The sequence below is a fragment of the Pleuronectes platessa genome, chromosome 4, assembly GCF_947347685.1.
Source record: "Pleuronectes platessa chromosome 4, fPlePla1.1, whole genome shotgun sequence".
Lineage (NCBI taxonomy): Eukaryota > Metazoa > Chordata > Actinopteri > Pleuronectiformes > Pleuronectidae > Pleuronectes > Pleuronectes platessa.
In genome coordinates, this window is record NC_070629.1 from 20,226,021 (window position 1) to 20,241,692 (window position 15,672).

The 15,672-nt window shown below is 41.1% G+C and overlaps 1 protein-coding gene across 1 annotated transcript in view; it reads left to right on the forward strand.

Annotated features, from left to right (window-relative positions):
* The window catches only part of frmd3 (FERM domain containing 3), a 48,343-nt gene extending 33,465 nt beyond the window's left edge, over window positions 1-14,878 (forward strand). The window contains exons 11-15 of the mRNA XM_053421465.1: window positions 264-338; window positions 1,618-1,686; window positions 1,799-1,923; window positions 10,750-10,987; window positions 11,064-14,878. Of these exons, the coding sequence (XP_053277440.1) occupies window positions 264-338; window positions 1,618-1,686; window positions 1,799-1,923; window positions 10,750-10,987; window positions 11,064-11,544 (988 nt within the window). The 3' untranslated portion in view covers window positions 11,545-14,878. The remainder of the gene's footprint in view (window positions 1-263; window positions 339-1,617; window positions 1,687-1,798; window positions 1,924-10,749; window positions 10,988-11,063) is intronic.
* Window positions 14,879-15,672: the final 794 nt, after the last annotated feature.

Consider the following 15,672-nt stretch of genomic DNA (forward strand, 5'->3'; position numbering starts at 1 on the left):
GCACCATATCTCATATATCTCATAAATAATCCTGAATAAAATATGAAGGTTTGACCTACAGAATAAACTTTAAATTTGAATACCTTCCCTGTTGGCCTTCGAAGAAGCTACTCTGTCCAATTTGAGTCACTGTTGCTACATAACCTGAAAGATGAAGTTGAGAGGGTTGTACTATGAGTTTATCAATAAATCAAACTTGTGTCTTAGATGATTTATGATAGTGAAACTCTTTTCTTTTTGTTTCTTCCTCCCCCCTCTGACAGGTGTGCAAAGTCGAGTCAGATAAAGACAGTTTCCAGCAGCAACATCTTCTTCAAAGGAAGTAGGTTCAGATACAGGTGAGTCAGAAATCTGACAGTTTAAAGAAAGTAGTAAATGTAATTGAAGAGAGTTAGAAGTTTGAGTGAAAAAAGAAAGAAAGAAAGAAAGAAAAAGAGGTATGGCATGAGAGAAAGTTAAGCTGGAATGACAGCAGAGGGAGACACTGTATAGAGCATTGGTTCCCAAACTGGGGTACATGTACCCCCAGGGGTACGCAAAGTGGTTCAGGGGGTACGCAGGGGAAATATTTGATTTAGGTTTTGTATAGCTCAACATCTTTTGTTTCCTATCGCACGTCCTGCGCGGGGTACGTAGCTGGAGATTGAATGTCTGAAGACTGTAAAAAGTTTGGGATCCACTGGTATAGAGAATACAACTCCCAAAAGGTGGAGCCCAATTATATTGATCACCCCCTGGTGGCTGGCTGAAGTATTTAAATAGTTAAATATATTTTTCAGAAAAAGATGGTTTCTGAGTTGTGTTCTCTTTTTAATTAAATTATCGATGCTATAAAAGTGTGGTAAAACGTCATGATTGATGATGACTTTGGACGATGGGAGGAAGTGGACACAGATCGTCCATCTTTACATACAGTCGAAGAAAGTCACCGCCAACACACTAATGAGCAAGAACACGGCTGCTTGGTCAGAGTCAGAACAATCAGACTGATGGCGCCTCTGACAGGAGCCTGTCCGCTCAGAAGAAACAGATCTTTCTCATTATGAACAACAGCAAAACCAATAACAAATCCCATGTTACTGTTTTCTGACAGTAGCCACTGCCCTTATCTGTTGGCCAAATTCTCTTCGACACACTTTTCTCCAACGTTCAGAGTTTATAATTGCTGAGACAGATACAACATAACAAATGAAATGGGAATTTTATATGAAATTTCAAAATATCCTTACAATATAAGTACATTTAAACACAGACTGTTATAAACCTTTTCAACATGTCTACAGGCCCTGAACCAAAAGTAGGACTGTTAGACGATTGTTTCTTTTATTGACTTTTTTGTTGTGTTAGTTGCTTCATGTTCTTTAATGTATTTTTTGTATCCTGTAAAACCTTTTTGGTGGTTGAAGGTCAAAGGTCAAGGTCGCCATAACCTCAGAAAGAACTTCTTTTAACCTTGTGATCACAAAGTCTCAAGTACACCCAGAGGGATTTTCTTCAAATTTGTTACAAAAGTGCTTAACAGGACTCGCAAATTACCTCATTAGAACTTGCTGCTCAAGGGTCAAGGTCACTGTGACCTTGCAAAACACATAAAATATCATTCTTTCTCCCTTTTAGTGGAAGAGTTGCCAAAGAGGTGATTGAAGCTAGTTCTAAGATTAAGAGAGAGCCGCCTGCGGTCCGCAGGTAAGACGCAAATCTTTCACACACACAGGGCCCTTTATTTAGCTGGACTTCACAATGACAGGTTGAAATTGGCAACAACTGGAGTCAGTGTTGCTGATGTTTGTGTTTTCAGAGCCCAGTTTGGTCAGAGTCGAAGTTTTAACTCATTGAGCCATAAAAACCTCATCATGAACATGGAACCTCTGGTACCTGCACTGCCCTCCCCTAACGAATACGAAGAGACAGCCCCAGACAATGGTAAGATATCGCTTACTCTACAAACAGACACACACAAGCAATAACACACCCATTCCCCCCTGCTACAGACCTTTTGAAAGTCTCATGTGGTCTCCCTTGTGTATGTATGAAGAAGCACATGCAGGGCGCTCAGACAGAGGGCGTTAATTGAGCAGCTGATGCTCCCATCCCTCCATCAGTCTTGTCTCCCTGGAGACACCAATCACAGCATGCTAAAAATACCCCTCCCATGATCCTCTCCAAGGATACCACCATGTCTGTGTGTGCCTTTGTCTGATAATGAGTGTGTGTTACAGAGGAAGACCAACTGTGTGACATCAGGGAAACAGAGCCCACAGACCCAGATTGTGTTTTCATTAAGGAAAAGTCGATTAGGAGTTACTGTGTTTGTTCGGCTCCGAGCGGTCTGTCTCTGTTTACGCCCTCATGTGCAGCTGTGTGCGCACACAAGCACTTGCTCGTTAGATTTCCTTTGAATGTGTGTTTGCAATCATTCAGTGGTTGCATCATAAAAGTGAAAATCAAGAACATCCACTACAATTTAACTCTGTGTGTTCGTTTTTGTGTATGAATGTGTGTATATGTATAAACACACTTCACCTCCTTTTTTTACAAATTTAAGCATAATTTTAGTACTTTATCACATTTTTATCTTTATCTTTAATCACAACATTTAGAATTAATCTAACTTTTTTTTTTAACTGAGGAACTATTATCCCCTCAGGAAATATGTATGAAGTAATGTAATTACATTCGCAGAACACAGTTTGGATGTTAAACAGTGCAACTGCGCAAGAGCAAACAATACAGTCATATTTATTTTACTTTCACAGGATAAATATTTTCCTTTTCATCATGTAAAACAGACCAATAATGCCTTTTCTTATTTGTTATCATACTATATTGTCAAGTTATTTAAATATTTTTTGTGTTTTAAGGAAAGAACTATGCATTTAATTTGGTTAAAAATATTTGTGTGTGTGTGAAAGTAAAGCTCCAAGTAAACATTGATTGATCATTGATTTATAACTGAATCGCATGTTGGTCAGTGAACAAAATTACACATTTTTGCAAGTTCAGTCGAGCACAAAACTGTTTGAGTTACCCCAGCAACTGATCAGAATAATCAATTAAGTGTGTCAGTTTAACAATTCACAATATTTTTCAAATAATAAAGCAAATATTGAATTGACTACCTATTAATATTGTTCCATAATATTGTTAGTTTTGATATTTTGAAGCTGCAAAATGAAGCATTAGTACCAGAAGCCGAGTTCAGGATGTGGCCACTGTGGTGAATTGCATAATGAGTGTAGTTGCTGATGGTGGGTCAGTTTTCTATCAGCTGAGAGGCAAGAAAAAGAGGAAGAGATGTTTATTTTCTCTTGGAGGTGACTTGGCTGCAACGTTCCAGGAGAAACCCAGTGAAGCAGCTCAGAATAGTTGGTATTTTAAGGGTTTTTCCTCAGGACTCCTCCTTCCCACAGCAGATTTATGTTGACCAAGAGATACTCACAACACTGGGGGCTTCCCTCGTGACATTTTTTGCATGTTATTGTTATTCTCTGTTGCTTTTTCTCCTCCGTTATTATGCCTGACACCGAGACCTATTATCTGATCGAAGCCTTAATCCTATTGTTGAACAGCAGAAAGCAGGAAGGGCAGAGCAGACGGTGAGGTTACCCAAGACGGTGCATGGAGAGAGGAGAGGGGAAATAAATGGAGAGAATATGAAAGGGGAGAAAGCGGAGTGTGGGGCTGGCAGAATGAAAAAAGGCCAGGAAGGTTGTTCCCGGCAGATGTAGGACGCACACAAGGGAGGACTGTGTGTGTGGTAAAAAAAATAACAGGAGGAATTGTGGGTGACTTTATGTAAGGTCATATCACAGAGGAGATGTCAAGATACAGAAAGAAACCGCTTTTTTAAATAGAGGTGGAAAAAGGACAAGAAGAAGTTTATATACAAGTATAGATAATGAATAACTGCACTTATTAACAATTGTGCTTTCAGTTCAGCAAAATAATCAGTATCAGAAAATGGTGTGGGAACAAAACACATAAATAAAGTATTCATAGCTAAAGTAAGATATGTTCGTCAGGAAGTGATACAATTACTGACAGAATAAGGGGAAATCAACCACAAGGGGTGGGGGTTGTCTTTTATCACCTTTTTGACTGGTGTTAAATAATTCTCATAGGCTCATTTCATCTCAAAATCTATGTTTAGCCCAAAGCATGCAGGAAAGCTGCTGTGCTTATAAAAGTCCTGAGTAGTGTTTTAAGATTCTCCCCTGAGCCACACATCACTGAGTTAGAGCCGCCTGTGGCCACTGCCTGTAAAGCCTTGTAAAACTTTAAACTCAGTCAAATGTCCATCATCTAGACTTTGGCTGATGATAAATATAATTTATACTTATTGTGTAAAATGAACTTTATCTCCACCTATAGAAAGCCTGTTCTCCACTGTCGTCTTCTCTCTTCATTCCACTTGTCCCTGGCCTCCACACACAACAGGACATGTCCCTTTGTCTTTCACCTTTACGGAGTCCCTCCTCTCCTCTTACCTAACCCCTTCCGCTCTCCTTCACTCCATCCTTCACCCTCATGCCTCACCTCCCTCCAGTCTCACAAATTCGACCCAGACCGTGCCAGTCAGACCTTCACCCATACAATCATGGCATTGTGCCATCGCTCTGCTCAAACTGTTGATGGACCTCTTTTCTCACGTCTTTTCTGGCAGAATTTACGGCCACCCCCTTCACTTTCCCTCTCTCTGTCTCTCTCTCTCCGTCTTTCCCTCTGTCTCCCTTCATCCCATTTAAAGGAAAATCAATCCAGTCTTGACTCGGGGTCAAAGAGCTGCAGCGCTGAGCATATCGGCTGTCTCAGTTAGTTAGCTTGCGCGGGGCAGGAGGCAGTCATCTTGTGAAGGGCCCCATGCATCACTGACAGGATCCATGCTGAGTAATGACACCAGATTCAATTTGAAAATGCCTTGTTTGTCAACGCATCTCCTGCAACTCTAAGTTGTTTGCTACTTGGTTTAATGGATTCATATTTTAGTTGTTAATTCATGTAGAAAATACCAAAAGTCTAAGAGGCATTTCTTACACAAATGCCTCCACCACTTTGTGTGTGTACAATTGAGTTCATCTCCTTGAATGCTTTTAAGAAAGATAATTCAAAAATGTATGTTGTTATCCTCTTTAGAATCACTTACGCCCCGCCGTCTAATATGGCCTTTAGTACCCCAGAGCGTTTTTGCCTGTAGAGGGGGACGGACGAGGCAACCGCATAAAGTCAAACACAAAGACTGGTGCAGGAAGGCTGGTGCAAGGACTTTGGGATAAAGTGTTCTCAAGATGTCTGAGGTTCCCCCGTCTATATTCAGAGCACTAATCTCAGCCATTAGAGGGGAAACAGGAAGCTGACCCAAGGTTTATGCTGACCTTGCTCTGTTTGTACAGCCTGTCCCTCTCCTATCTAACCTACACACACACACACACTTACCTGATTCCGTCCTATCAGAGTCCACACTCGTCTCTCTGTGATCACAAGTTAACTTTAGTGTATTTCAATTGAAGAATTTTGTCTGTATAGAATGAAAGAGAAACAAGTTTGTCCGATAGGATGGAAGACGAAGATATAGACAATGTCGCGTGGAGGAACAGCAAGTGATCCCCATCCCATCCCGGGCCTCTGTAATCAGAGTTAGATTAGTTGCCCCTGTGTAGCCCGGACCACCTGGTTATATATAGATACTGCAGCTTTGGATCTGATCCTCCTCTAATGCCCCTCCACTCTTTGTTAAATCACTGACATTCACATGAGGGCCCACCATGTCTGTTCATCAGAGAGAGAGAGAGAGAGAGAGAGAGAGAGAGAGAGAGAGAGAGAGAGAGAGAGAGAGAGAGAGAGAGAGAGAGAGAGAGAGAGAGAGAGAGAGAGAGAGAGAGAGAGAGAGAGAGAGAGTGTGTCTGGTGTCCATCTCTCACCATCTCTCTGGGAGTGCATGTGTGTTCATACCCTTCCCAGCCTCAGAGCTCAGCTGGCAGTCCGGTCATTCAGGGTGTGGGGGTTCTGCCGCAGACAGCTGGTCCAAGTTTTATCATCTGACTGAACGATGGAGCTTTTCGAGCCCAGAAACAGAAGCGATGTTGGAGGCGGCCTCATGCAGAGCAGTTTGGAGTCCAACATAGGGGACGCTTGTAGCTGTGGGATCCAGGGCAGGGTAGGCGGGCTCGGGCTGGACGTGACCTCTGAGGGACTCGAGCGTGAGGAGATGGAGGAGGGACAGGCCGGGCCTCTTGAAGTATTTCATCCAGGGGAGGCTGCAGAGGAGCAGGCCTCATCGATAGTGGTGGCAGAGGCCTTGAGGTGCCAGGTGAAGATAACAACGCGGCGTAGCCTGCATCTTCGTATAGCCAATCACACGGCACGGGATGTTTATGTACGTCTCGTGGGGTCAGCGGGACGTATCAGCGGAACCTGCACGGGATGTCAGAGAAACACACTGGAACAGAGTAAGATGCACATCAGAGACACATCAAGATATACAGTTTAAAGTCATTTATGGTCAAATACAGCATCTTTTCTGCAGGCTGCTCAACTACATTGGTACAGAGGATTATTTTGGTTGGTCAGGCACATAACACATGAACACTGGACTTCCTTAAGTGATGCAGCATTAAACATGTATTTCTCAAAGTAAATGCAGGTTCAAATTTTGAGCTCATTCAGCCCAGTAGATGTTCTGGTATGGCAACCGACTGGTAAGTGTGATCTGTCAAACATCCACTGAGACTCTCCAGAGACCTCTCTAGTGTGTGTATGTATGTGTGTGTGTGTAAGTTTGTGTGTGTGTGTGTGTGTGTGTGTGTGTGTGTGTGTGTGTAAGCCACATATATCACAAATATAACTAACCACTGTACAGTACTCTACAGTATAACACAGTTCTCACAGATGCGTTGATTTCTGGATGTATTAAAGAGGGAGGTGGACAATAGATTTATGGTGAAACAACAGGCTGAAGGATTGTGAGGTATTTAAAGTATTTTAGTGGAAGATCTGGATTGAGTTTGAATGGAGCATCAAAAGGGGGGGCTGCCGAATGAGAATTAGTACAGAGTAGAGCACAAACCTCCACCCAGGACCAGCAGTCCCCTTAAATTCAATCAAGCTGAAAATACTCATAGATATCAGTTCCCTCAATACGCCTGATGGTTTCCCATTTAGATCCATGAATTGTTCCTTCGGAAAAACATCTCATCTCGCAAGTCGCAATGTTAAAGAAAATGATTCGAAATTAAAAAATCCTGGATGTGTCCATTGATCCGGATCCACACCAGAATTTAAGAGATTCTTCCCTCACCCATAAAGCATCCTCCCATCGTTTTTGCTTAATCTTGCTTGTTATCGAACACAAACATTTTAAACTACAGTTAATTCTTTGGCCAATTTTACAAAGCGAAATTTAAGACTAAGGCCTGATTTTAATAATTCATCATACTCTCTTGTAGTTTCAATTTCAACATCGTTGATAATTTAGGATTGGTAACAGCACATCTAGTACTGGAATTGGAATTATAGATTTTGAAATATGTAGACATCAAGAGGCTGGTTCTTCACCGACTGGCCTCGTTTCACAGTCCCCTCGTCGCCACCAGGCTGAAGTGTCCTTGAGTCTGACACTGAATCTTCATCGGGTTTAAGAGCGATGCTTCACAGCTGATCCTGTTCCCTCACTTGACGCTGTGCAGGGAGGCCATATTCAGGAGGGTTTTCTATTGTAGTTAGAGGTCTGCATAAGAGATTAAAGTCTGCAGTTACAGTGAGACATCTTCGTTATGTAAAATCCGCCTTAACATGGATTACACAATGTCATTTAATATTATGGCACTTATCAATACAGCAGAGGAATAGAGGTTAAAAACAAATATAAATATCCTTTGTAGGTGTCTGGGTGTTCATGATGAGGTTGCATGGCAAAGATAAATAGGTCTGTCAACACTTGCATAACAGGGGAAAACCCAGATTCTGTCTGTGCATGAGTGTTTGTCTGCGCGTGTGGGAATTGTAGCAATGCAGAGATTGTGCTTTGTAGTGTGAATCATCTCTAAGTAGAGGCTTGTATCGGAGGTGACAGGACAGAACGCAGACAGTAGGCTTGTATAAATGGGAAAGGAGCAAAAGTAACTATGGTGCAAGTTATGATTATTTCCCCACCACATTCTGATTAAAAGGGCAAACTGAATATATCTAAAGTTCTTCATCCGCCTCATACATTTGGTTTTAAATTGCAGGTCAGTTCAGGGTGAATTATCTTTGAATTATCACAGATCACTTGCATCAAACATATTTCTTCCTGTGTGCCATAATCACGCGGGGGCGCACTATTTTGTGGGCGACTTGAGATCCGAGTTTGAAAATCCCCCTCGATTTGTATAATTTCCACTTAATAAATCTGTATTTTATTCAAGTTCACTTTTATGCAACTGAGAGAAGATAAATTATGATAAATTAAGACAGTTGCTTCCCAAGTCTGCTACAATATTTTACTTTATATATCTCACCCTCCTCTCTTCTGTTTATCTTGCTCCTCTCATTTTTCATCTGCACCTTCTTCCTCAACTTTAATACCCGCCTCTTTCTCTCCGGGAGTCCACTCGCTTCTTGGGCTTTTTGCTGACTCTGTTGCCATGGTAGCTGTCACCACCACTTGTTCTTTTTTCATTTCTCTCAACTTGTGTTTGAATCCGTTGGCCATGGTAACCGATTTGTGTGTTTGACCTTGATTTCTCTATCGCTAAAACAATTCAAAGAGGATCGTGATTGTGTCAAGCACCTTTGTCACTTTTCTTTGATATCTAAATTAGGTCAAACATTTTCTTGCCAGTAAATGTTTTTTACTTACAAATTTGTTAGAAAGAGTACGGATGGTTTGGTTCATGCATGTCAAGGCAATGGCAATAGATTTATTATTATGCATATACCGTAGACTCTATGCATAGGAATACGTATGTTGAATATTAACGATGTCTTTGTCTTGCTGTGTTGGCATGTATGTGTGTGTGTCTGTGTGTGTGTGATTGCGAGATAAGAGAGGTGTCGACAAGCTGAGTCATACGTCAGTGGACATTTAGCCCCCAGCTCTTACTTAATCTATAGCAGGAAGACAGCTGGTTTTATTTTTAACCTTCACACACGCACACACACGCACGCACGCATGCACGCACACACAAACACACACACACACAAACACACACACACACACACACACACACACACACACACACACACACACACACACACACACACACACACACATACAAACACACACATACACTGGCTGTGGGAGTAGAGCCAGAAGGACGCCAGTTCGATCCCAGGCTTCCCCATCTGCATGCTGAAGTGTGCTTGGGCAAGAAACTGAATCGCCCATCATAGAAAAAAGGGCTGCCCATAGATGCACTCTATGAATGTGTGTGTGAATGGGTGAATGGCAATAAACTGTACTGGTAAGTGCTTTGACTGGTCATCAAGACTAGAAAAGTGCTTTACAGACCGTTTACCATTTAGACACATAACATTTTCAGATTCATTGTGCGCACTGAGGCGTCATTGCTGTCTAAGAAACATCCACAAGTCTGTGCCTCAGCATGAGCGTTGAGTGTTTACACAGAAAAAAATTATTATACATGTTTCATTCTTCCAGCCAGTGTTACTCTGTGGGTCATTAACCAGTAGAAGAGCGCCATCATGTGCCTGTGTTGGTTCAACTGCAGCGTAACACATCAGAACGTGGTCCTTGATAGCTGTTCATCCTCGTCTTCTACACAACTAAACTGCGACAGCAATTGTGACAGAATCATGTATTATATTAAAAATAATAAGAATATATTGCATATGCAAAATGATCGCACTGGGCACATGGACACAGTTGTCCCTCACTTGTCCTGACAACCATTCAATAAATGTCCAAAAAATTTAGTGTTGATAATGTGCGGCTGCTATGTGAAGGTTGTAGAAAAACATTTTTCTATTTTTTCATTAGAAAAAACATTTTACTTAACGGTTGTTAATTTTTATGATTTTAAGGTCCGCTGTGTAAGATTGTGCGGAAAGGGATCTATCAGCAGAAATGTAATATAAAATAATCCTTGTGATGTTTTCACTAGTGTGTTTCATCTAAATTGTTCAAATTGTTGTTTCTTTACGCTAGAATGAGTCCTTTATGTTTAAATACTTTATATTTACATCGGGAGCTGTTCCTCTCTACGGAGTTTGTCCAAACTGGATAAATGAAACACCCTTTGAGATTTTATAACAACTGAAGGTTTCCAAAGGTTCTAATCATCTGCAACATGCAACTTCACCACTAGATGTCACTAGATTCTCCACACTAAACCTTTAAAATGTACTATTGAGAACAGTTAAATTGATCATCTTTGATTCAAACTTTTACATCTTGTTTAATAAAATAAAATGGGGAGGGGGTAAGTTCTTATGTACTGTAAAATTATTACGTAGTAGTGAACCACTGGCATTGATAGTGTGATCGTATGTATCACACATGAAACTGGGACATATTATTAACTCTATAACTTTTTACCTTTACCAACTTGAATATGACATCCTTACCGTGTATTCAATACGTGTGAAAAAGATAGATTGTTAAAAAGTCACTCAATACTATTTCATGGAGTTTTTCCCTCTATAAATACCCAGGAAACCTTTTAATTCAGTGTAAGTTAATGTTAAAGCCAGTTTACACCCTCATGTAAAAACATATATTCCACCCTCTCTCTCGTCTTCCTCTCTCACCAGGTGTTGTTGCTGTGAAGGACTCTGTTCCCTTGTCTCCTCTCAAACCTTCAGCTGTATCCACAGTCACAGAGCAACAAGGGACCGAAGGAGGAAACTCTGCTTTGAGCAATGACCTGCAGCCTCCCCGTGTTTCCATGGAAACCTCTACTCTCCGACCTCAGACACCCAAACCTGAAGATGAGGCGCAGGAAGACGACGAGGCCGGTGGCCCCCTGACCATCTCTGAGCTGGTCTACAGGTAGATAGTTTATTCATAAGAACGCTCAATACATGATAATGTATTTATTAAATATTTGAAATTGTTTCCTTTCCAGCCCCTGTGCCAGCATGCTGTCCACCCCTGTAGATGACAGCCAGGGAGGCGTCGACCTGCTCTTCTCCTCCCCGGTCCAGAGCCCCGCCAGGATGCTGAGGGAGCTCCATGCTGACCCTGACATCCAGGCCAAGCTGGAGGCCGAGAGGGAACGAGACCGGGTCTACGAACGCACCCGGCTGGCTACTAGGAGCCGAATGGGAGGCTTCCTGACCAGCAGCCTGCGCCTGCTCTCGTCCAACGAGAGACTCAATGCCTGTGTGCTGAGCGTGGCCCGCTTCGTGGCCGTGGTTATGGGCGTCCTGCTGGTCACCGTGCCCACGCTGCTGTTACTGCTGGAGTCTGACATCGACGTGTCGTTCCTCCACGAGATCCGCCAGACGCCAGAGTTCGATCAGTTTCACTACGAGTATTACTGCCCGTTCCGGCGCTGGATCCTGTGTAAGATCAGCATGGCCATGGAGAACCTGTGGTCAGACTGAGGAGGGAGAGAAAGAGAATGAGGAGGAAAGTGAGAGCCCAAATGTCTGTCTTAACTTTGAATTTAATCTTATTTTCAGTCTTAAGAACTGGTGCCTCATGAAACACAAGTCTGCCAATGGTGTGAAATGATTTCAACCATCCAATCTATTTAAGAAGCAGGTGGAATACATCACCGATGACAACCCACAAAATTACATATTTTATATTTTATTTGAAAAAGGGCCTCATATGGAAACATTGACAGTAATGAAGTAGCCCTATTGGATTCTCTCATCACACATTGATGTGTTTCACCTCTTTGGCAGCATAGGCCAATTACTGTCTTACAGAAAGAGAGGTAAGATTTCAATCACAGGATCTAATTACTTGTTAAGATGGACACTTGGCAGTGATGAGATAAAAAAATACTGTAAGTGCTCAAGGAAGAACTTGTGGAAGTGAGAGATGAATGAATTTAGAAAAAAGAGGGAGGTCATGAACAGAGAAAATTTCACAACAAGAGGAAAAGTCAGTTGGTTTGGGTTTCACTAGAAGATTGAATGGTCTGTTCACTCCTGATGCTGACAAATTGATGCAAGAGACATTTTTGGTAAATAGTACAAACCGTTCTGATTGGTTCTCGTCCTCAGAGCAGAGCGTCACAGAGCCTGTCAGTCATGAAGGAGTGGGTGGGAACAGAGCAAGAGAGATTATTGATCTGTCACTGGATGCAACAATAGCCACCGTCAGAGGTACATTATATAATATATATATTTAAAACAAAGCAAAATATTGATGATTAATACCAATCTTAAATAAGTTGTTTTTAAATGTTTTGTACATTTTTATGTGATCCGGATCTTTCAGGAATTTTTCAGTCAGAGGATCTACTTTGAGTTTATTTTGAAATTAAGAGTTTACATAAGATAACAAAAAAAAGCTAATTTATTGAGGTTTATGGGGGTGAAAGGAAATTCAAGCTATTTTTTCAGACTACGGTCAATGGTTGTTGGCTCAGTAGCACCCTGGGTTTTTTCCTACAGAGGCTACAGCACAAATCTTTTACACCGAACACAGATTGCAACTGTTTCAGATTACGTGATGTCATTTCGGGGGAACAGGAGGGTGGCATGAGAGGAACTCCAGTCCGTTTGCGATGATGAAAAAAAAAAAAGGTGTGTTTTGTTGAAAATGTCTTCTGAACTAAATGTTAGCTCATCAACTAAAAACTAATCGCGCATTTTTTAACGTGGTTTTATAGAGTTTGACATAAAACATATGAAGAGATTCAAGGGGAAAGTCACTAAATGATACATTTTTGAGTTTGAGGTCATTTGTCTGATGATGTGTTGTTTCGGGAGCTTTGTTTGAAGAGGTAGGACACAGGATGGGACATTTGAGGTGTCAATCCAAGCCGATTTCTGATGGAGTAAATGTTGAACAGGTACAGTTATAGGTACTTTACTCACTGCACGCAGATCTGCTTTTTATCCTGTGTTTATCATTGAAACAACTGCAACCGTTTATATGTTTCAACAGACAAAGTGTATTTTCCTTTTTAATGTCAGTGACCAACGAGGCAGAGTTATCAGGTGTTATAGGAAGGGAAGGTGCTTCTAGAGGAAGTATGTACAGTATAATGCTGTGTTTATGCTTATTGACATTCACTGCTGATATGACTGACGTTCCCAAGATGAAAATATCAATGTTAAAACCAGAGGGGAGGCAAAACACTGAAACTAGAAATTCCCCACTGCCACAACTAGTTACAATTTAATGCAAATCCTCAAAGTCAATCTTAAGAGATCGTGTTCAGGAAACACAAAAAAACATGTTAAGTGAGGCAACTGGGAACTTGACCGTTGACCCCCCCCCTAACCCTTATCTATTTATCCAATCATTAATCTGATGGGACAGATGTATGAATGAGCACCGTGAGGACACCTGTCCCGCCACTGACTGAAACATTTTTCAGAAAGGAGGAATTATCTGTAAATTGTGACTTGATCGAAGGGATTCATGAGCCGTATGGAAATGGGGCATTTTCATATCGCGTGTAAATTTGTGTATTCTGTACACAAAAGTGAGCTCACGGTATACAGAACCAAGACCTTAGTAAAGTAACCTTATGACTCGACTCATCATCCAACCCCTGCATCTTGGGAACTCACAGCCATAACAGACAGTGTGTGTCAGGTTAGAGTCTCTGAGTGGAGAAGAGAACATAGGAGGTAATGTTATCAGAAATAATTTTCAGATTAAATAAAAACATTTGTTGCTAAGTGGAGAAAAAAGGGTCTGACAAAAAAAGAGTATGGTGTGGATCAACTTCTCAGGAAAGGGCATTAGCAATTTATGTTTAAAAAAAAAAAACTAATATACAAAGAAAAAGAAAAACAATGCATCTAATCACAGCATAAACCATAACGTTTATACAGAGACATGCATACACATCTCACTGTTATGAATATCCAAATACTGTATGTATTATATCAAGTCTGAAGCCAGAGCCAGACATTAACACGGCTGCAGACGGTCGGTGTTGTAGCCTCATTTCACTGCAGCATGTATGCATCCATGTCTGTCTGATAAAAAACATCAACAAGTAAGTCTGTACTGTTGAGAGCCAGCCACTGCACTTTGGTCAGTGCTCTCCCACAGTATTCAGACTCATATATGGAATTGGTTTAATGTTTCAAAGTTTATTTTCAGAAATCACTCTTTGTAGGTCGGATGCTACAGAGGCCGCCGCAATGCACGTAACCAACAAAGCCCTCTCATTATATTCTCTCCAATGTCGCTGCCTCATATCATCAGCCTTGTTTTCATGTAACTCTGTAAACTTTATGCATCAACCAGCTTTATGCATATGGAAAATATGCAGTAATGATGGAAACACGCTTATTTGGGACAAGACATTTATTTTTCTTACTACAGGACATGCACTGAGTTCTGAAGCTGGAACCAAGCAAAGGGCCACACCACTATGATGTTTGCATTTAACGTCAAAGACTCTTGAGATTAAAAGAAAAAAAGAAAACCAAAAAAAAAGCAGCTTCACTGGTTGGAGGTGGCTGATGCTCTGTAAAATGACCCCCACCATCCCATGACAACTAACGGAGGGGGATATCCTCATGAACCGTCATTCTGTCTGTCAGCATCAAAATGCTCAAGTTATTTATCGTAGATTTATTAAAAAAAATGAAATGTGTTCTGTACATCGTCCTCCTCTAACTAACCTGGGAATCTCACTGACCTCTCATTGCAAATTGCATGCCCTCATCTGTAAATACTGTCTTTATAGTTGTGGCAACAGAAAAAAAAAACTGTGTGGGTAAAGACTTGCTTTCTTTCTTCCCTCTGTGTGTCTCCTCTGTGTAAAGCGATCTAGTATTAGGCTTGGCTGTCTCGACCATCTCAGATGAACGCATGTTTCTCTGTGTCTTTAGCAACAGGAGGACGGGAAGACGAGTTTAAGACATGAAAGGAAGTTCTATGCGTGAACATGCTCCTCAGAAGGCCCCGATTTGTGATGTGATCCTGTGCTTTGAAGTCAGAAACACATGTTGTCAACAAAATGTGTTTAGAGCAGTTAAACAACGCCTTCACAGCTCTTTCAAAAATGTGCATAATAAGAGCAAGGACACAGGATCAGGGGACAGGCATGAATTTGGCTAAAAAATAATGCTGTTTATATTTTGAGAAAAGGACATTTAGTTTACAAGTGACAAAAGTTCAACATTGAACCAGTTCAGTTTAGAAGCATATAGAGCTGAAAAATTTGAATCGGTTGCCAGGTGATGACATAGGCAACTTGGTAATTCGCGAAGATAAATTGTCAAATTTCCACTTTATTATCAACTTGAGCTGGCGTTCACAGGAAATTTCCCAGTTGGGAACTAATATTTCTGCCACATGAACGCACAATTTATCTCAGTAAAAATTAAGCAGAAGGGACCTGACAAATTTGTCCCTGCATTTAAAAAACAAAATACGTAATAATGTGTGTTTCGGGCATCAATAACTGTATTTTTCAAGTGGCTAATTCTGTTAGCTTAAAAGAAACTCTGTCTGAGTTAAATAATTCAATATAAAAAGGAAGACTTCTTGATGGCTGCTGGGAAAACATTATTATTGCAATTTTCATG